The following is a 20,618-nucleotide window of genomic DNA, read 5'->3' as shown; positions in this document are numbered from 1 at the left end:
TTAAGAAAATATAATCCAAATTGATTTTCTAAGAATTAAATTGAACGCCTAACAGAAAATTGGTAGTTGATTTTACTGGTTTTAATTACTCTGATTTGGAAAATGAATTTGGGCATAATTTTTTCTTTTTCTTAAATCGATAAGTCAACTTTATATTAGCTAAAAATCGATTTGAATCAATCCACTCATGCCATGGCTCAAAGACAAATCTCTACACAAATTATGTTTTAGTTGATATCATACTTAATATTATAGTTATTGAATTTAAAATAAAAATTTCATGATTAATATAGTATTTTTCTAATTCTTAGAATTAAAAATTTTTGTGTAGAAGTGTAACAATCCTTTATTTCGAAGATTTGATCGCAACCATTTTTATAATTTAAGTTTGATTTATGTATTTTGTAAAATTTCATTAGCCACACTATAAGGACATTGTCTAATTGCGGCAATTTCGATAGATCGATGAAATTTAAAATTTATGAGTGTGATTATAATACTTTTCGAGAATTTTGTAATATTTGCATTTTTTTTTTTTTTAGTTTACCTAAATTAGGCTAGATTTGAAGTTGGCTGCTGAGACAAATAGCTCAAAGCCCAGCCCACATTCAAATGAATCTTTGGAAAACGAAAAGAAGGCCCAAATGAAGGTGGAAGGCCCAACCCAAATACACTACAAAATGAAAGCGGTGGGAAACGAACCACGATGCAATCCGAGCCGTCCGGCAAACGGCAATCGAAAGGTAGTGGTGACGATCCGCGTACTCTCACCCCATTGGTTGCTTTAAAATGGGTTCCTTATATATTGTCCATACACGCTTCTTCACTTCTGTCATCTTCTTTTGTTGAATCAAAATATTCGCTCTCTGGAATTTCCCCCTTTCTCTGCGCCAAAATTTCCATAAATCAATGGCGGGAAGAGGCAAAACTCTGGGATCTGGAGCCTCCAAGAAGGCCACCTCCAGGAGTAGCAAGGCCGGCCTGCAATTCCCCGTCGGCCGTATCGCTCGTTTCTTGAAAGCCGGTAAATACGCAGAGCGAGTCGGCGCCGGAGCTCCGGTTTACCTCGCCGCCGTCCTCGAATACCTTGCAGCGGAGGTACGTAACTTTCTCCACTTCTTTCGTCTGAGGTTTTCAACTGAACTTCTGTTGCGAGTTGCGAACCGCGTAAATCGCTGATTTCTCTGAACTTTTTGTGAAATTTTTAGGTGCTTGAATTGGCTGGAAATGCCGCAAGAGACAACAAGAAGACTAGAATCGTGCCGCGCCATATCCAGTTGGCTGTGAGGAACGATGAAGAGTTGAGCAAGCTTCTCGGAGACGTGACGATCGCGAATGGCGGTGTTATGCCGAACATTCACAATCTGCTATTGCCGAAGAAGACTGGAAGTTCCAAGGCGTCCGGTGGCGATGATGAACCCTAAATTAAAGAGAAGAAGCGCTCCAGCTGTTCCAATCTGAGAATTAGGTTTTTTCTGTTTCTTTGTTAGTTTATTAATGTATTCTTAACTTCAATCAGAGATCTGATGTGAATACGATCAATCTTCTTCACTCATTGTGGATTTCTTTTCCTTTGATTCGAATTGTTGATTCACAAATTGATTCGAAATTCTTTGGGTTTCTTGTTTCGAGTCTGCAATTAAGAAATGAATGGCTTCTCACTTTACTAAATTCCATTAAGAATAGTTTCTAACTTTTAAATTGTTTATTTTTATATTTGAATTTTAGGGTTTTTTTTTTTGGACAAAACAGCTATTAATATGTTGATGTATATTTGTTCCACCTGAATATATATTGAGAATTTTCCCTTACTATATATTTTTAAACATGAAATACAACATAAATGACTTTTCTTAATTTGTATTATATATTTTTGGAAAATTTTATTCTTCTGCCACATTTTTGTTTTATGCTGTTTATAAAATACTTCAATTTAAATTTAATAACTTAAAAAAGACATAATTGTACGGTTTTTCCTAATGAAATGTGATGTTCTTTTTTAAAAGATAATGTTTGAATTTTTTTAATTTCAAATTTTAGTTTAGATTTGAGTAGATAAAATAAAGCATACTGGGCTTAATTTTTTTTTTAAAAAGAAGGAAATGGTTATGTAGTGGAATTAGTTGTGAAATTTATTGCATAAGATAAATAGGGGTAAATACACAAATAAGATATTCGTATTTTGGGAAAAAATTCTCTTCTTATTTTTTAGTCTGAATTTTAGGTTTAAAAAATCTGTAAACTAACATAACCACGAAAACCTGATTGGGAAATAAGCGGCGTGAAACTTTTTTTCAGCTCATCGTCCCTCCCTCCATTGAATATTTTCATATATTAATAGGTTCGACATGGTAAATTAATATTTTCATAATATTATAAAAAAATGATAAAATATAAAAAATATGAACAAAATATCACTCATGTTAATATTAATTATTTTTAATTTATTTAGAATTACTGAAATTTTTTATAATTTTTTCATAAATATTTATCGACATTGACATTTTATGGATATTTTTATCGAATATTTTTATAAAATTGAAATCTTGACATTTTCGTCGAAATTGACATTTAAAATCTTGATAATAAGTACACGAAAACTTGATACGAAAAAAACTTTAAAACTATATTTTCAATATAAAAAAGGGGCCGTAAATAAAATGTAACATGAAAAAAATAATAAAAATTAAAGAAAGTTTGATATTGAAACTCAAATTATATAGGATAGTTCAACGGTTATCTACTTATTTCCTTTGAGTTATAAGTTCAAATCTTCAACGGTTATCTATTTATTTCCTTTGAGCTATGTTATAGGAAGAAATATATAGAACAGAGAAAGCGACATAAAGGGAGTAGAGGACGGGAGAGAAGTGCGCAGGTAAGCATCAAAGACCGTAGACTTGGGCCAACCTAGGTCGACCAGGCTTTGGCGCCGAGGTGTTCTTGGCCAAATGGCCGAGAACCCTCATTCGATTTCCTCGATTCTTGTGCAACCCAATCCAAAACCCTGTCCGATCTTGACCCTCTATTCGATGTTAGGCCCATAATGAAACACATGAGTCAAGAAATTCAGATCTCCTAAAGATGCTAGGGTTCGACTTCTGTAAACCCTAGGGAGATTAGGATTCAACCTCTACAAATAAGGAAGCCACACCGTAAAGGTACGCGAATACACCCTACTCTCCACACTCGAATTCTCCGATACCAACTTAAGTATCAGAGCCCGTGTGGCAAGAACCATACCGGTCCTAGTGCTATTCTATTTTGCAAGTCACGTCAATCCCTTTCATACTTAGAAAGATTTGTGCAAATTTAGCTAGATGTAAGGAGACCAAATTTTTGCATCAACAAGTTCAAATCTTCACAGTTTATTTATGTTGTACTGAAAAAATATCTAAATATATATGGATTAGTTTTAAATAATAAAAATAAATAAAATTTAGAAATTACATAGAAGTACCAAATTCAAATTTTGTTTAAAGGCTTAGTAAAAATTTTCATCCAAGGCCTTCAATCGCCTTGAGTTTCCCAAAATCTCTGGGGAAGATATTCCAACAAAGTTTGGCACAACTTAAGCATCCTATCATCTACCCGTCCCAGCAAAGTGAGGGGTAGATAATATCATCTATGAGGAGGTTGGATGAACACTCCAATACAATTTACTCTCAAAATCAGAATCTTATCGTATATTGGCAAGTTTTACATCGTTTGAGTTCCCTTCAGGTCTCTCCTTTAAATGTTTGTATTTTTTATCATATGATCACAGAACTCCACTTATGTCGTTGGGCTATAAAATTAAAATCTTGTTTATAAAATTATTAAAGAAACATGCATTATGAATCAAAATCAAAATCCTACCATGGATTAGCATTCCACACTGTAGGGATTTTGAACACATTGCATTTGTATGGTTGAGCTCAAAGAATTAAAATATTGTTAATAATCTTGTTTAGTCCTTATTTAAAAATAAATAATTCGAATATGAATATTATCCATAAAGAAACTAATTGGCACCTTAAACCATGCAAATACCAAAATTAAAATCCTACTATGAATTATTAAGTTCCACAAGATTTTGATCTTGAAATTACATTTGTATTGTTGTGCTGCAAAATATGTGGAGGCGAGGACTCGAACCTCTAACTTGAATCTCTAAACTATAAAAAAAAATTTAACATACATCTCTAAACTTTCAATTTTATTTTTACAAGTGATGCGAATCAAAGAATATTCATTATCATGCCTCAAGGTCCCATAACAAGATCAAGAACCAAGAAGCTTCTTCAAACTTCTACGTTCATTTAAAAGAGCTAAATGAACTTAAGTGTATCTCAAACTTTATTTCGTGCAGTTCAGCCATCAATTAACACTTTAAACTACTTCAAACTACTTTCAAGCAAAACTTCACGTGACTTTAATTCTTTGATTCAGTGTCTTCTTTTGTCTTTTTTTTTTTTTGTATTTTTAATTTGAAACATTTAATTTATCTCTTTAAGGTTATTTTTCAACTAGTGGATGCTATGTTATTGATATAATTAAAAGTTACAACTCTTGAATTGTCTTTAGATTACTTTTGGATTTGTTTTGAAGACATTTACATGCTACAATAATTTAAGTATCATTGATCTACTTGTAGAGTGGTTCTAATCTTTTGTTACAAAATTTCTCTGCTTTTGATATTAATCATTAATCATCAAAATAATTCGTTGGTTCTAGCTATATTCTTTTGGGTTGATACTAACTTGAATTTGAAATTTTAGTATCCTGTTTTATAAGAATCCTAATTATATCAAGAGTTCTTATATATACTTGCACTAAGGTTCTATATCATCTTTATCGTCAACACAATTTTGAAAATGTCTGCATGATAGATTAATTGGACTTAATTGCAGTGGTGCAAAAAAAGTAGGTCAATTGAATAAAATAAAGGCAAACAAGGTAAAAAAATTAATGAGACAGATCAACGGAATACATTTCAAAATAACTCTTTTGGTTCAATCATCCTTGAGATGGTTTGAGGGAAGGGAATTGAATTGAGAGACTTCAACATGATAAAGGATGCATTGCATTTTCTAATTGAAGATAATTTTGTTAAAAAAAAAATCACAAACGTTAAAATAATATCGTCTTTGCACAACTCAAATGATTAGGCATCTATAACTCATTACAGATGGCAGATTTGAATATCTACCCCTAACTTGTTATATAATACCAAAAGAAAAAATTTTAAATAGTAATGTCGGAGAATAATATCTTAATATTTAATTTGCAGTTTGTCAATCTCCTTGAACAAAATATTTAAAGAAACAAATACACTTCCAAATGTGAAATATGCACACTCATAATAATAGAAACTAAAGTCTAGCCTTTAGTATATCACTCCATTCAAGCTAATATTGATCAAGCAGGGTTCTTTGGTGATTGTTCTTACCGGGGATCTGGGAGTGTAATAGTTAATTCGTTGGTCGAAGTTGATTTATCTTTACTCGAGCCACCGCCCATTGCACTGGCTTCATTTTCTGCAAAAAATCCTGGTTGTTTCGGTTGCAATAAGGGAATTTCACAGCCTAACATCATAACAACCGATGCCATTGTGGGTCGATCATTGGGATGTTGTTGAACACACAACAAACTGATATTGATACATCTCAAAACCTCCGTAGAGATGCACGTTTCTCGAATGGCGTCGTCGATCAATTCTTCTGGATGTCCCTCTTTCCACAATCGCCACGCCTATCATGCAAGAAATGAAGAAAATACATTTTCCCAATCAAAGAATCTTGAATAGAACAATGCTAATAAACAGTTAAACTTTGGGGACTTACATATCCAATCAGATTTTGGTCATTCAAGTGGCAGAAACCTCTGCTTCTTTTTCCACTAATGATCTCCAACAACAAGATGCCATAACTAAATACATCAGATTTTATCGAGAATTGTCCATCAAAAGCATATTCGGGTGCCATATATCCGCTGTGGAGAATACGAAATTTAAAAACTTGAATTGACAAAGCACAAAAACAATATGTTTGAGGAAAACATCGAGTATCCCTTACTAAGTTCCAACCACTCTTATCGTGTGTCCTTCAGTTTGATCCCCACCACAAGTTCTAGCAAGACCAAAATCTGAGATTTTTGGATTCATATCCATATCAAGTAAAACATTACTTGCTTTTAAATCTCTATGTATAATCCTCAATCTGGAATCCTGATGAAGATACACAAGTCCTCTCGCGATTCCACATATAATGCAATACCGTTTTGACCAGTCTAATAATAGACGCTGTGTTCGATCTGTCAATTTCATATTTACTTAGCAGCCCAACTAAATTCAATTTGAAAGTACAAGATCAACGTTAAACAACATATATTTCAATTAATGTGGCAGACTAAGAGATTGAAGTTTTAAGGGATCCTTACCAAATATAAAGAAGTCCAAACTTTTGTTTGGCATGTACTCATAAACTAGCATTTTCTCGTCTCCTTGAATGCAGCAACCAAGAAGCTTTACTAGATTTCGATGTTGAAGTTTTGCAATTAGGATTACTTCGTTCTTGAACTCATTCATTCCCTGTCCAGAACTCTGTGAAAGTCTCTTCACTGCAATATCTTGTCCATTTGTAAGCTTACCCTGAAAATTCAAATTTCCCTAAACATTTCTGATTTGAAAAGAATAAGAAGTGTTGGTCAAACCAGTTAATACAGAACAATACCTTATATACTGGCCCAAAGCCACCTTCTCCTAGCTTATTATTAAGTGAGAAGTTATTTGTGGCACTATTTATCAGGGATAGATCAAACAAGGGAAGCTCCAGGTCTTTAGCTTCTATTTTCTCATGGTCATCTGCAATTTGAAGGCTTTGTCAATGTTGAAATTTACATAGAGACACTGACTGAATTAAGATGGATTCAATCTATTGAAGCCGGCAAATGAAACTTTATGAGGAAAAAACAGAAAAAACAAAAAAAAAGATTCAATCGTTAGCTCATTGTTGAATAATGCAATGAACACGATGCAAAACAATTATGATGAAAAATGTTTAGGCAGCTCATTTAAAGATCATATTATACATGACGGAAAACAATTATCATGAAAAAAGATTCAAGCAAAAAAAGTGACCTTTTGTTTCGACCACGATTTTCAATCTTTAAACTATCTTCTCATAAATTGTTTCAGTTTTGGCATATGTGTTTGGCTTATTTCAGACTTTCACTTCATCAGTATCCATTGGAATAATAGGATTCTAGGAAGATGATGAAGATAAAATGGCAGCATGTGTCTTATACAATGGTGGTTCGAGAAATAATTACCTTTGAAGGTTGATCTCCTTTTGAAAATGTATACGCCTATGAACAGGATTGCCAAAACTAAACCGGTGGCAATCCCAACCAAAGCAATCTTCACCTTATGATTCAATCTTTCAGTTTCATGTGCCTCTCTATGCTTGACTTTCCACATCAAAGCAAAAGTTAAACAATTGGTATATATATTAATACATCAGGAAACCAAATCATGGTTAATTTGTTGAACTATTATGTATGAAGCACTAAAAATTTAACATAAGCTTTACCTAATTCTGATGCTAGCATCCTGACATATAAATCTTGTCCAGCGTCCGGAATCAGTTTTAAGTCAATTAGATCACCAATCCATAAGGCACAGCCACTTCCACTACCACTGATATTTGTATTTGCACAAGCCATACAAGAGCAGTTCCTCGAGCATTCTGCCTTGCATTCTTCAAGATTCATGCTTCTGTTGACCCAAGTATGCTTTGTGTCTGGCAACTTCAGCTGGTTGAACGGTGCAAATCCTATTTCATCACGACAATTCATCGGTTTGTTCCGTTCACAACCATCCGCAAATTCCCCTGCCTTCCAACTGTCAGGTGATCTTGGCTTAAACCCATCTAGACATTTACAAGATGGAGTGACCCTTATATCACAATATCCATAAGGGCCACACAGAGCATAATTGTCACAGAAATCTCTCGGTAATGAAGTGTAAACTCTCCAATGTCTCTCACTAGCAGACCACAAGTACATTATGCGCATGTAATTGGATTGGTTCAACACCACCATCACTGTATGAGACTTATTTACAACAGAGTATTGGTAGTAAACTTCATCCTCATTAGAAACAAAGTTGAAGTTCAGAATTGGCGCTATGCCTAATGGTCTACTAGTGACGCGCACACCATTCCATGGGCCATGCCTGAAGTACTCTTGGGAACCTTTCCACATGATAGACTCAGGATATTCATGAAGCTCCATCCTCCAACTCAGGTTTCCAGGAGATGGGTCATTGGGATTCTTCCAAGCAGACAAACTTCTATCTATGTTATTTCTCAAGTCCCAACCCAGCTTCATTCCAGGCAAGAGAGTGTCGGTTGGGTAATCAAAGCTTTGCCAAGAATAGTTTTGGGGATCTAGATCTTCCCCCTTTCTCAGCACGAGATTTCCAGTGTCCAAAAGCTGGAGCACCCCATTGGGAACTTTTCTCAATAACCTGGCGGACCAAACATTGGCAGTGAAATTCTGGCTATAGAGTGTGAGATTTCCCGTTGTAACGTTCATAACCAGCACACCAGACGAATCATTAATGGGGGTTTGCCTGTTGGCAACCCAAACGGAGGTCGGACCTCGCCGATTCTTGAACCAAATTCCCAAGTAACGGTCACCGGGAGGACCAGGACTGAAGAAACCCAATTCGAAGTTTCCATTTCTGGAGACCAAACTAAGCCCGTCGCTGAGAAATGGGTTTTGAGCAGTCAAGGAATCAATGGCAGCTGCAGACCTGAAGAGAAAAAATAAAAAGTTAAAAGCGACGAGTGTTGAGGAGAGAGAGTCCATATCGAAGGGCAGCCATAAGTCTAATACTCACCGAGTTAAAAGGTTACGAGTTCAATGGAGTCACTGTAGAGCGATTGGCGGCCATACCCACTTTATTTGACGCTATTTTAGAAGGAAATGGACTTCCAAGTTGCCAATAATGGTAAACACCTACCGTCCCTTTTCCTTTCTTTCTTTTTTCATTTTTCTAATTTAGTCCCTAATTACACACATATATATATTAAAAAAAAAGCTATTTTTAGGGGGACATTGGGATTTTTTTAATAATTTTGACCTTTTTTAGAATAGACTAGTCACTACTGTGACCCACCCTCCTTATATTTTTTTTATCCGTTTCATAATTTTTAAAGATGAAATTACTGTGCTACTATGTTTCAAAATCGACAATCTCTCCCTCCCTCCTCGTTATAAGAAAAAACAAATTTCTTTTCAATATTTATTCCCCTACAAATCTCTCTCAATAATGCATTATAAATTTAAAAAATCTAAAACTTTTAAACTTGAAAAATCTAACTCAAAAAGTTAATTAAAGATTTAATATGGAAAAAATCGAAAAAAAAAGTTGAAATTACAAAATGGAATATTAGATATTCAATTAATATGAAAAATTGAATGTACATGTTACATAAGATTTGTCCGGATTTAATGACAAGAAAAAATCAAGATTTCATAAATTTTGGGTCAAATATTGCATTAAATGTCTGAGATTTAATAGATAACAAATAGGACCAAGAGGGGAGAGAAAGCAAAAAAAAAAAAAAAACTGGATTGGTTTGGATCCCGATCCGAGTTTGTTCAATCCCAGTTCGGGATTGTGCTATCCTAGACAGGACAGACCAATCCAGTCCAGTTTTTTTTTCCTCCCCTCCTAGTCCTATTTGTTGTCAATTAAATCATGTAATTTTGGTTTGAATTTTATGAAATTTAAAAAAAAAAATTTTGTAATTAAATCTTAAAAAATCTTATGCATTTATTCATGGAGATGTAAATGTTTTTTTCACCCTAATTTAATTATTGGAGGATTTAATCAACAGATTTTTTTGGATTCATTTATTAAGTAATTGATTCAATGAATCCCTATTAGATTCAAATTTTAAAAAAATAGTAAGGGTTGAGGGAAGAGTGGAAATGGGGTTTCTAACCCCATTATATAACTCATTTGAATTTTTGACCTTTTTTCAAAAAAACCTAATTTTTGATCCGTTCTAATTTGGGACTTATTTCCACTTTTTGTCTTTATAAAATTACCAAAATATCCTTGTTTATTTTAAGTAAAATTATCCACCAATCTTCTCTCTATTAAATCCTCCCATAACTGAATTAGGGTGAAAAAAAGATTTGCATGATCCAACAATAAATGCATGAGATTTTTTCGGATTTAATTACAAAAAAAAAATTAAGATTTCATAAATGTCGGGCGAAAATTGCATTCAATACCCGAGATTTAAAAAAAAACTGAAAATTGCGGATCTCGGACTGGGATTGACCCCTATTGTTATCAATTAAATCTCGGGCATTTAATCAAATATTGGCCCGATATTTTTGTAATCTTGACTTTTGTGTAATTAAATTCGCACAAATCTTATATAATTATGTACAATTTTCATGTGTTCCATATTAAACTTTTAATTTACTATTTAAGTTGGATATTTTTCTTAAAAGTTAGATTTTTTAGAATTGTAATTAATTATTGTAAGAGATTTGTGGGGGGAGTAAAGATAGGAAAGATATTTGTAGGGGGGAGATGGTTGATTTTGAAAGATGAGGCGAGGCGATCCCCATCCCCACCCAGCTTGAAACTTTGGGCGTCCCCGTTAAAATATATATTTTTATATAATTTTTATTTTAACTTTTAAAATTTTAATTAAATTTTTATTACTAATATAAGAAGGGAAGAAATAGAGCGGTGTAAAACATTGGAAAAACGAGGTCCAGAAGAAGAATGAGCTCATTGGCGGAGATCTTATTACTTCTCCAGCTACTGGTGTTCTCTTCTTGTTTTTGCCAGTGGAGGAATTCTGCAGCAACGACAACTTCGTCCTCATTGGTGGGCTCTACCTAGTTCTGAGAGTTGCAGTCCACCTGACTTTTTTCACTTCTAAGATTTGATTTCTCGAATTGTTCTCTTTTTCTTATTTTAAACATTTGATTTCTCCATTGTGAGATGAAACATACGTATAATTGGCTCATAGTTCAATAATAATTATTATCTACTTCTTCTCTCGAAGAAGATTCAAACCACCATATAATTTATTGCACTATAAAAAATGTCAACAAAATCAAGGTAAAAATCTCATTAAGTCTATTAATTTTACCAAAATTTAAGCTTGCACAAAATTAACCTCCAAATGGATGGTTGAATAAATATTCTAAAACCCACAAATTTCAATAAAAATCCTAACTTTAGTGTTGCCTTTCTTTAAAGCTTCATCAATTTAGTACTAGACGTTTAAACCTGTGCAAACAACAAGATAATAAGGTTGGTAATATGAAACAAGAGATTCAACAAAAACTGAGAGTTATATTTTTATGTTTTTAATGTTTTTTAATGTGTTTGGTAACCTATTTGATAATTAAATCTCAATTTAAAAGAAGTTGAAGGTATATTTAGTAATATATTTATAAAGTAGTAGTAGTTGACTGCTAAATATTTAGTTAAATCTAAAATATTATTAATTAATTTATTAATATTAAAAATTGTGTATAATTATTATTTTATAATATTATATAATTTATAATATATCATGTTTAACCTATTTTAATTTTAACAAAAATCAAATGAATTTATAACATGAAATATTATCTATTGTATATATAAAATGGAAACTTTTTCTTCCTATTTTACCTTTTTTAATTTAAACATTTTCATATTTATTTTGAGGATAATTTTGTCATTCACTATAAAATTTTCCCTCTCGTTCTTTCTTTCTCTTTTTCTCCATGCCACTTCTCCCATTTTTTTTTTTCATTTCTTTCAAAATATTTTATCTCCAACTTTACAAATCCCATTTTTTTTCAAATTAATTTTCCCTCTAAAATGTTAGAACAAAGAATTAGAATATGTATAGTTTTGTCTCTTTGTTTGTATGAATTAATTAAACTGTTATAAGTTATTTTTAATTATAATTAATAAGAAATTTCAAAAGTTTCGTAACTTTTATTTTTCACAACTATATATAAAGGGTAAAATACTCTTTATCCCTACTTTTTCTTCGTCAAAACTTAAGATAATTTTCCCTTTCGACACGTTATTCTCCTTTAGTCATGTTTTGTATTTTCTTATCTTTAGTTAGATTATTTGATCGAACATTCAACTTTTAGTTTCTTTTTTCTAATGCAATGTTTATAATGGTTATTTTAAAGAATACTTGATTACTTACAATATATAAGTAATTTATTCAAAAAGTGTAAGAGATGACATATTTGCTGTAATCATTTTCTTTTTCAATGATTCAAATAAGAAATTAAAACAAAGTTTTATTTCTTTTTATGCATGGTTATGTCCAGGAAAAAAAAGATGAAAAATTCATGAATATTTATTTTTCTTTGAGAAAAGAAAGAAGAATAATATTTTTAGTCACACTAACTAGATCAATGGATGATGAAAATTATTGAGACGTCTGAGATAAACATGAAACAAAATAAAATTGGTGAGGTAAATTGTACGGGATAAAAAAGTCAAATTATATTAAAAATGTTAACTATTTAAATAATTTTTATATTTTTAAACATTAAAATAAAAACTAGTTTCTTGCCATTAATGTAATTTTGCATTTTAAAATTTTAAACTTAGAATCTGAAAGAAATTTTAAAGTTCAAAAATTTCATTTTTGAAAACAAATTTACAATTCAATAAATCCATTTGATTTAATTAATCTGCAGAATCTCAATAAAATATAAAATGCATAAACATGAGCCAAATAATTGCTAGCTGTGGCCTGTGTGCACATTAATGCCTTCTAAAGAAAATGACGATTCTACCCTCCCCAGAACAGCATCTTTGTGGTAAACTGACGATTGTACCCCTGAAACGAGCTTCTTCGAAATCGCATAGCCTGCAAAATCGAATCAGCGAAATCCATCTTCATTATCTGTATCTTAGTTGTCTCCCTCTCCCATGGCCATGGCCGCTCCTTCTCCGAAAACCCCATTGACCTTCTTCAATATATATCCCCTCTCCCTCTCCCCTTTCTTCCTCGCAAACCCAAATCCAAGCCCTAATTCTTCTTTATTTATTTCCCATCGCACGCAGTTTCTGAAATTGAGATTCCGATGGCGGCCGCAGGCGCAAACCAAGTCCCCGAGTCCGGGTTCCACGACTGGCTGCCGACGATGGCGGCGAGGCTGGGCGGCGAGGGCTTGATCGGCGAGCTCTGCAGCGGATTCAGCCTTCTGATGGACAGAGAGAAGGGGGTGATCGATTTCGAGAGCCTGAAGAGGAACGCGGCGGCGCTGGGGCTGGGGGATCTGACGGACGAGGATCTCAGAGGGATGTTGAGGGAGGGGGATTTCGACGGCGATGGCGCTCTCAATCAGATGGAGTTTTGTGTTCTTATGTTCCGATTGAGCCCCGAGTTGATGGACGAGTCACTGTTTTGCCTCGACCAGGCCCTCACCCACGAGTTTAGGGATTTTTGTTAATTGATTGATTGTAATTACTCATTTTCTTCACTTGATTTTAGTGCATTAATATACTTAGATGAAAAAAATAAAAAAAAAAAGGGAAATGATTTGACGATTTGACCATTTTTAGTCTAAAAATTGAGTGGGAGATATCACTTTTTTAACATACAAAAAGATAATTAATGCACTCATTATCAAAATTTATATTTCTCGACCCTCACCTAGCTATCTTGATTCTAAAACAAATGAACATATTTGGACGCATTTTATATACTTTTATGGCAATGGCAGTATTAAAACGTATTTTTAGAATAAAACGCAAAGTTGGGGGTATTTTTTTTTTTTATAATTTGGCCATAAAATAATAACTCAATAATAATTATTTTTTCTTTTAACAAATTTTAACAATTTTGTTTCTAGAGAATAGCTTTATACAAGAGTAAAATAACAGCTATAAAACATTAAGGATTTAATTGAGAAAAATAAACCTATTAAAAGTAAAATCGACAATTTTAAAGATTAAGAAGGAGATTGAAACATTTCCAAAATATTTTAAACTATTTCCTATATTTAGGAAGTGAAAATTTTGACTTTAATCGTGGAAGAAAAAATATTTAAAGTTGAATTCGGTGGCATAGGTTTCAAGTTTCTTCTAGATTAGAGTTTTAATTTCAGTAGGACCCGAATTAGGTAGAAATTCTGATTTTTATTTCAAATATTTATGGAGACTTAGATGAAGGAAGTTTTTTTCTTTCACGACTAAGATTGCTTTCTCAATCCAATCCCTCCCCATTAGTGGAAATTAACCGAATTAAAAATTTATTTCAATGCCAAATGGAGCGTAGCTCAACCGTAATTCATATATATTTTGAAAATTTATTTTCTTCGACGAATTGTGAAGCACGTTTTTTTTTTTGTCGTTGGAGATCCATAGTGACACTGCTCCAACGATAATTCTTGCATTGTTCCAATTTTCGTCACTAGTTGAGATCAACGACGAAAAAATTTCGTCGCTGAATGCCATTTTTCTTTTTTTCCTAGTGTTACCATTTTTAAATAAGTATAAAATTCTCATTATTAATATTATTTTCACAATGGTGATACTTGGTAGATGTTCTTTCTAATATTTTGTCCATATTTTTAAAATTTGTGTTGATGTCGTGTATACAAATATCGATAATCTTGATGGAAATTTAATATTTTGTCAGTCTGTCAACAACCCATTGGTAAAAAAAGATATTTACAAATATTGATAAATATTCTTCATCAATTGGAAACTATTGCATCCAAAGAGTTTATCACCTAGCGCGTTGGATATTGTTTGTTTATTTGCAATTACAACAAAATTTTCTCCCTTATTCTTTCAATCAAAACCTTAATATTCCGTGAGACGAACATCTGGATTTCCATATTTGTTTTGTTGTAATGTAAGATACTCGAGTATCTCGAGATGTTCGGGTATCCTAGGATGTCCATTTGAAAGATATCTGAGTTGATTTGGATGCCCTTTTGAAACATGAATTTCCATGATTCCCATGTCGATGACATCCTATGTTGACATTTTATCCTTTCGTTATTTTTTCATAATTTTTTTTATCAAATTTCTTTGGTTTTATTTGTAATTTTATAGTTTACATAAATTAATAATTGACTAATAAGCAATTAAGTATATTTATGTATTACACGTACATATAAAAAATTTCAATTAAATTATATAATATCTTCATTTACTTTTAATATTTGAAATGGATTATTATGAATAATATCTATTATCTTAAATACATAATTTTAAAGCAACATTTTCTTAACGATCAGCTTACCTTTGATATTTTTCTTTTTAAAAAATATAATTTGATAATATAATAAATGAATTTTATCCCATATAACATTAATTATATAATTATATATTTTTTAAAATATTAAAGTTGAAAATGAAATATATATTCAATATTAATTACTTTTTAAAAAGTCTTATATTAATATGAATTATGCCGATAAGTGATAACATACAAAAATATACATTATACGAAATTAATATAAAAAACCTAAAATATTAAATTAATTTTAAGAAAATCTATTATATAAATGTAAATTATATTATATTAATGTATAAATTATATGAATATTAGTAAGGTTGTTTTTGGATCATTATATAAATTTAGAATATTCCCATGAATAAATCCTACAAAACAAACATAGCTATCCAGATATTCCCGGACATCCATATATATTTTCCTACGAAAGAAATGTAGCCATCCGAAGATGTCGGAGATCTAAAATTACGGACATCTGAAATTTCAAGCATTTGAAGATGCCGGGCATCTGCATTTCTAAAAAACAAATGGCCTCTAAAAGTTAAATTTTTTTCATGCGTATTTTATTCTATCAAAATACTTCAAATCTCTTTGAATAATAATGATTCTATTTCACTTTTAAAACTTTATTTTATTAATTAAAATGAGTATGGAGGCGAGAAAATTTCAAACTCATATCAACGTTACCAAGTTATCGAGTGTCTTTAAAAATGATATCGAGACGGAGCATAATAGAGTCAAAGATAGGAATGTTCATTTTCTCCACGAGGTCCCATCCCTGCAGGGATACGCTTAAATGGGGTGAAGAATCCCCGTTTAAATTCCCCACTGAGTACGATGGGGAAAAAATTTTCCCCCTTACCTAAATGGGGCGGGAACGGGGAAATTCCCTGTCCGTGTTCCCTGTTTCTGCCCTGCCTCGTATTTGTTTAATACACACACACACATATATATATACACTACAAAATCTTATTATTCTTTCTATACTTACATATACTAATAAAACCACATTCTTCTCTACCCACCAAATATATAGAGGAGGATTAGACCATCTAAATAAAGTTTTTATCGTTGAAAATTAATTAATTAATTAAAAAAATTTTAAGAAAAATGTTTAATTGAAAAATAATTTAAAAGTAAAAGAATAAACGGGGGAGAATACCCACGGGGAACCCGATCCCCCGTGAATTCCCTGTAGGGAATCCCCACCCCGATCTCCACAAAATTTCGTGGGAAATTTCGTTGGGATGGGGAATTAAATGGAACCCGTCTTATGAACATCCCTACTCGAAGATAACTCTGCACACTCCAATTTTAAGGGGTTTTTTGTTTTTATAAGAATGTAGATCTTCATAACCTTGTTTGTTCAAACGTGTATCAATTAGCATTTATTGATTATTTCCTTTTGCTCACACATACCCTTATGTAATTACTTTAACATTATATTCCAGCAAAAGTGACAGTAATGGATACATATCTCACAAAAAAAAATCATGAATTCCAAATCCTACCTCACATGTTGTATTATGTTCAAATCAACTGTGATAGAACAATTACAAATCATTTCCCAAACACATTTGTTTTACATAATTTATTCTATCGGAGAGAATTAGGATTGAGGCAGGAGAATTCTCGGTTGGAGATCAAATTTTTCACAATATTTTTCTTAAAACAAACATTAATTTTAATATATTGAATTACATTAGTTTTATTGTCAAATTTAATAATAAGAAATTCAATAAAAATAATAAACTAAAAAGTTCTACGTCAAGGTGAGAAATTTATTCTCTATTTCGTATCAGAAAAAAACAGGAAGTTTTTTTGTTTCTCATATTCAAACCAGGCTCATTTCAAATGAAGATTTCTTTTATATAGATTTTTGTCAATCTCCAGAGATGTATTGACTAAAAAGGATGGCAGGTGATTAAAAAAAAAAAGGGTCCATTATTAGTTTTCAAGTCTATTATTATTATTATTATTATTTTTTTGTGTCAATGTCACTAATAAAATATTGACATTTGAAGACTTTATTAAAAAATATTTCCCAAACTTGAAGAGTTTAGAATATATTTTATTAAAATTTAAGGACTATTTGGTACAAAAGTTGTGGAGTAAAAATTAAAAGTTTATTTTTCATCTGTATTTTTGTTATATATTTATTGTAATTTAAAGTGAACCATGCGTATACATCTTGAAAAACTGAGCAATGTGACTTGCCACAAACTAGGGCAAAGACGAGACTTGGAGAAGAGAAAAATGTAACTCACGCGCCTTCCAATTTCTCAGAAATTGATGAAACCGATCAAATTAAGTAAACTTGGTCCATTTGAACCGTATTTTTCAGTCGGCTCAGATTTCTTGAAGTATAAAACTTTAGAAATAGTCGATCAATTTGGTTTGGATAAATTTGGTTGGTTTTTATCCGTTTGATTCTGTTTATGCAAAGGTCTACACAATGATACTTCACGAACCAAGCTTGAACCCGATCTTCGGCTCGACCTGAACACAAGAATGAACCTGCACAAGAGAGTAAACACTCCGACGCTCAAGTCAGTATAAGTTGGACTTCGTATTTAGTTCGAGGTCAGATTCTCTACTTGAGCGTGAAATGAGGCCCTCTATTTATAGGTGGGGGATCCGACAGTACTCACGACCGGCGGTTATATGTTTTTTCCCATATCGGACCTGTCGGGTTCCAAGTAGGTCGGACCTCCATCAGATCGAACTTCGGCACGTACACTTAACCTTTTCCCCATGGACGAACCCAACCTCTTCGGCAGGTTCGAGGTGGAGCTGGGAAACTTTAATTCTTAAACACCAATAAGCGTCCTCCACGTGTCCAAGGTATTTTTACCCCCAAACATTGGCCCCCTCTTTGTCAGGTTCGATCTCGACCTGGCAGAGAAATTGATAGATTTGATTTTGGACACGTGACGACTTTTAATTCGTAAGGAGAATATGACCGTTGCGGAAGACGTTTCGATCTGCCAGGTTGTCGGAGCACTTGAGTACTTCGCCGTTACAAATTTCGAGGTGATCCTGGCCACTCGTTTATTACACGTGTACGTCGTAGAGGATTTTCCGATTAGCTATAAATAGTTCTGAGACTTCAGGTCAAACCTCATGTTCCCTGAATTTCTGGAGTTCGATCTGAAACCAGCTCGAACCCTTTCGTAGGTCAGTCACTTTTCCTTGTTTTTATTCTTCTTTCAAATATGGTAGTTTTCTTGTCTTCCCCTTCCGGTAGTGATAGCCTAGGCAGCGCAGGTCGGACTATAAGTAGTTCGCCCCCCAAACCAAGTGATTCTACGGAGGCCCCTAGCTCTTAGGTTAGAGTCCGAGCTGGAAGATATAGAAAACTTTAGGTTTTCGGACGATGGAGAGGACAGTGACACTTCCACCTCGGGCCAGGGTTTGGAATACCCTTCTAAAATGGCCAAACACTATCTCGGACCCCTCCGTCGGGGGTTTAAAATTCCGAATGATATCCTCCTCAGGATCCCAGGGGAACGAGAAAGAGCTGACAATCCTCCAGAGGGATGTGTCACTCTTTATTTAAAGATGTTTGAGTACGGCCTCAGACTTCCTCTTCATCCTTTTGCCCAGGAGTTCTTAAACCGAACTGGACTAGCTCCTGCTCAAGTGGCCCCCAATGGGTGGGGTGTCATTTTTGCCTTGGCCCTTCTTTTTTGGTTGCGAGCTCGGGATGAGGACGAGGTCGAGCTACTAAATGTTGACCACTTTCTTGGGTGCTTTGAGGCCAAGAGGATAGCTAAAAAACCAGGTCGGTATTCTATGTGCGCGAGGAAAGGCGCGGGTGGTATAGTCAAGGGACCGACCTCCATCAAAGGATGGGTAGGGAAGTGGTTCTTTGCCTCAGGTGAATGACTGGCAAAGGACGAATCAGGTCGTCCCCTCTATGACGTGCCTGTTTGGTTCGAGAACCTAGGTATGAGGTCGTTATGTTTTCATCTTTAAATCCTTCTATTCTAACTTTTTCATGTCTAACTTGAATCTTTTCTATCTTGTGCAGTGTCGATCAAACCATTTCCCGAGCTCACACAAGCCTCTTTCGACACCTTCAAGTATTACAAGGATCACTTTCCAAGGGGTCGAAAGATCGGAACTTTGGTGACCGACAAACTGCTTCTAGAATCTGGGCTATTAGACTACAACCCCTTGGTGCGCCCGGTTGAAGCTTCAAGGCCAAACTCCGAACTTGGTAGGTCGAGCTCGGCTTTGTCTCAATTTTATATTTGGCATTTCTGACTTTTTGCCTTGCTCGCTTTGCAGCAATGGTGTGTGGATTCACGAGCAGCGTGAAGCGTAAATCCAAGGGCCGTGCTCACGCCCTCAAGGCTGTTCAAAGCATGGAGCCAACGACGCCCGCCGTGGCTCAGCCTGTGGTTCAAGACAAGGCTGGGCCATCTTTAGAAGTTCCAACTCCGGTGATCGAGTTGGACTCTACTCGGGAGCACTCCAGGGGGAAGCACTCAAGGGATGAGTCCGAGGGATGAACGTGTCGCCTCTGCGTGAAGTGAGTGAAGAGTCTCATTTGAAGAGAAGAAAGAAGAAGAAGAAAACCACCTCCTCCTTAGAGACTGGACCTCGTGGCCCCCTGCCCTCAAGCCATGCCGACCTGGTGGACGACCCTGAAGCTCGGATGGAGGGGACGTTCGACGTGAAGATACGGTTCAGAATGGAACCGTCAAGCTCCGAGGTGAAGGACCAGGTGTCTCGCATCTCGGCTGCATGCTTGGATCGCTGTCTCAAAAGAGCATCCAAGTTTGTGAGCGATCCAGGGTCCGTGCTGCAACGGACAATTGGCCACGCTGTCGAGGTAAGATCTACTCTTAAACTTTGTTTTATTTTCCCAACTTGTGGCTTGGTCTGACCTGTGTTTGCCTTTTGACTCTGCAGGCATTCACTGCCTCCATCCTTGGATGGAAGGGAGGCCTTGGCGGCGAAGGAAAGGGAGAACTCCTCTGCTGCCTTAGAGGTTGCCACTACGCTCAAGGGCGAGCTGCTGAAGGCCCGGAGCGAGGTGGACATTTTGAGGGCCGAGGTAGAAGCCAAGGCCGAGTTGCTGAAAAGGGAGGATGAGAGGCATAAAACCCACCTCCGAGCTGCCCACACCATCACTAAAGGGCTGGAGAAGCAGAAGTTCCAACTCCTTAAGGAGAAGGACGACATGCTCCAGGCCCTTGAGGCGAAGCACGCTGCAATTGGGCGTCTCACTGTTGAACTCAAGGCGGAGAAGGAACGCCTTGCCAACGGAGCTCTTCTAGAAGCAGCCTTCAGGCAACATCCAGACTTCGATAGGTTTGC

At 34.5% G+C, this 20,618-nt stretch overlaps 3 protein-coding genes across 3 annotated transcripts; 2 read left to right on the top strand and 1 right to left on the bottom strand.

Annotated features, from left to right (window-relative positions):
• Positions 1–828: 828 nt before the first annotated feature.
• Positions 829–1,555, top strand: LOC111012850 (putative histone H2A.1). The gene is made up of 2 exons (XM_022287131.2): positions 829–1,098; positions 1,209–1,555. Exons 1-2 carry the CDS (start codon positions 910–912, stop codon positions 1,422–1,424), a joined length of 405 nt encoding a protein of 134 aa, XP_022142823.1. The 5' UTR covers positions 829–909; the 3' UTR covers positions 1,425–1,555.
• Positions 1,556–5,237: 3,682 nt separating this feature from the next.
• LOC111012849 (G-type lectin S-receptor-like serine/threonine-protein kinase At4g27290) lies at positions 5,238–8,874 on the bottom strand. The gene is made up of 7 exons (XM_022287130.2): positions 7,572–8,874; positions 7,312–7,449; positions 6,714–6,844; positions 6,421–6,631; positions 6,057–6,294; positions 5,826–5,973; positions 5,238–5,733 (listed from the first exon to the last, which is right to left on the bottom strand). Exons 1-7 carry the CDS (start codon positions 8,851–8,853, stop codon positions 5,428–5,430), a joined length of 2,454 nt encoding a protein of 817 aa, XP_022142822.1. The 5' UTR covers positions 8,854–8,874; the 3' UTR covers positions 5,238–5,427.
• Positions 8,875–12,758: 3,884 nt separating this feature from the next.
• On the top strand, positions 12,759–13,599 carry LOC111012869 (Calcium-binding EF-hand family protein). Its single transcript, XM_022287168.2, has one exon. The coding sequence runs from the start codon at positions 13,126–13,128 to the stop codon at positions 13,492–13,494; it is 369 nt and encodes a 122-aa protein (XP_022142860.1). The 5' UTR covers positions 12,759–13,125; the 3' UTR covers positions 13,495–13,599.
• The last annotated feature ends 7,019 nt before the right edge of the window (positions 13,600–20,618 follow it).

This window comes from Momordica charantia, assembly GCF_013281855.1.
Source record: "Momordica charantia cultivar OHB3-1 chromosome 10 unlocalized genomic scaffold, Mcharantia_2.0 BLBB01000010.1, whole genome shotgun sequence".
NCBI classification, from domain to species: Eukaryota; Viridiplantae; Streptophyta; class Magnoliopsida; order Cucurbitales; family Cucurbitaceae; genus Momordica; species Momordica charantia.
The sequence above is the reverse complement of the archived record's forward strand: the minus strand, read 5'-3'. Positions and strand labels throughout refer to the sequence as shown.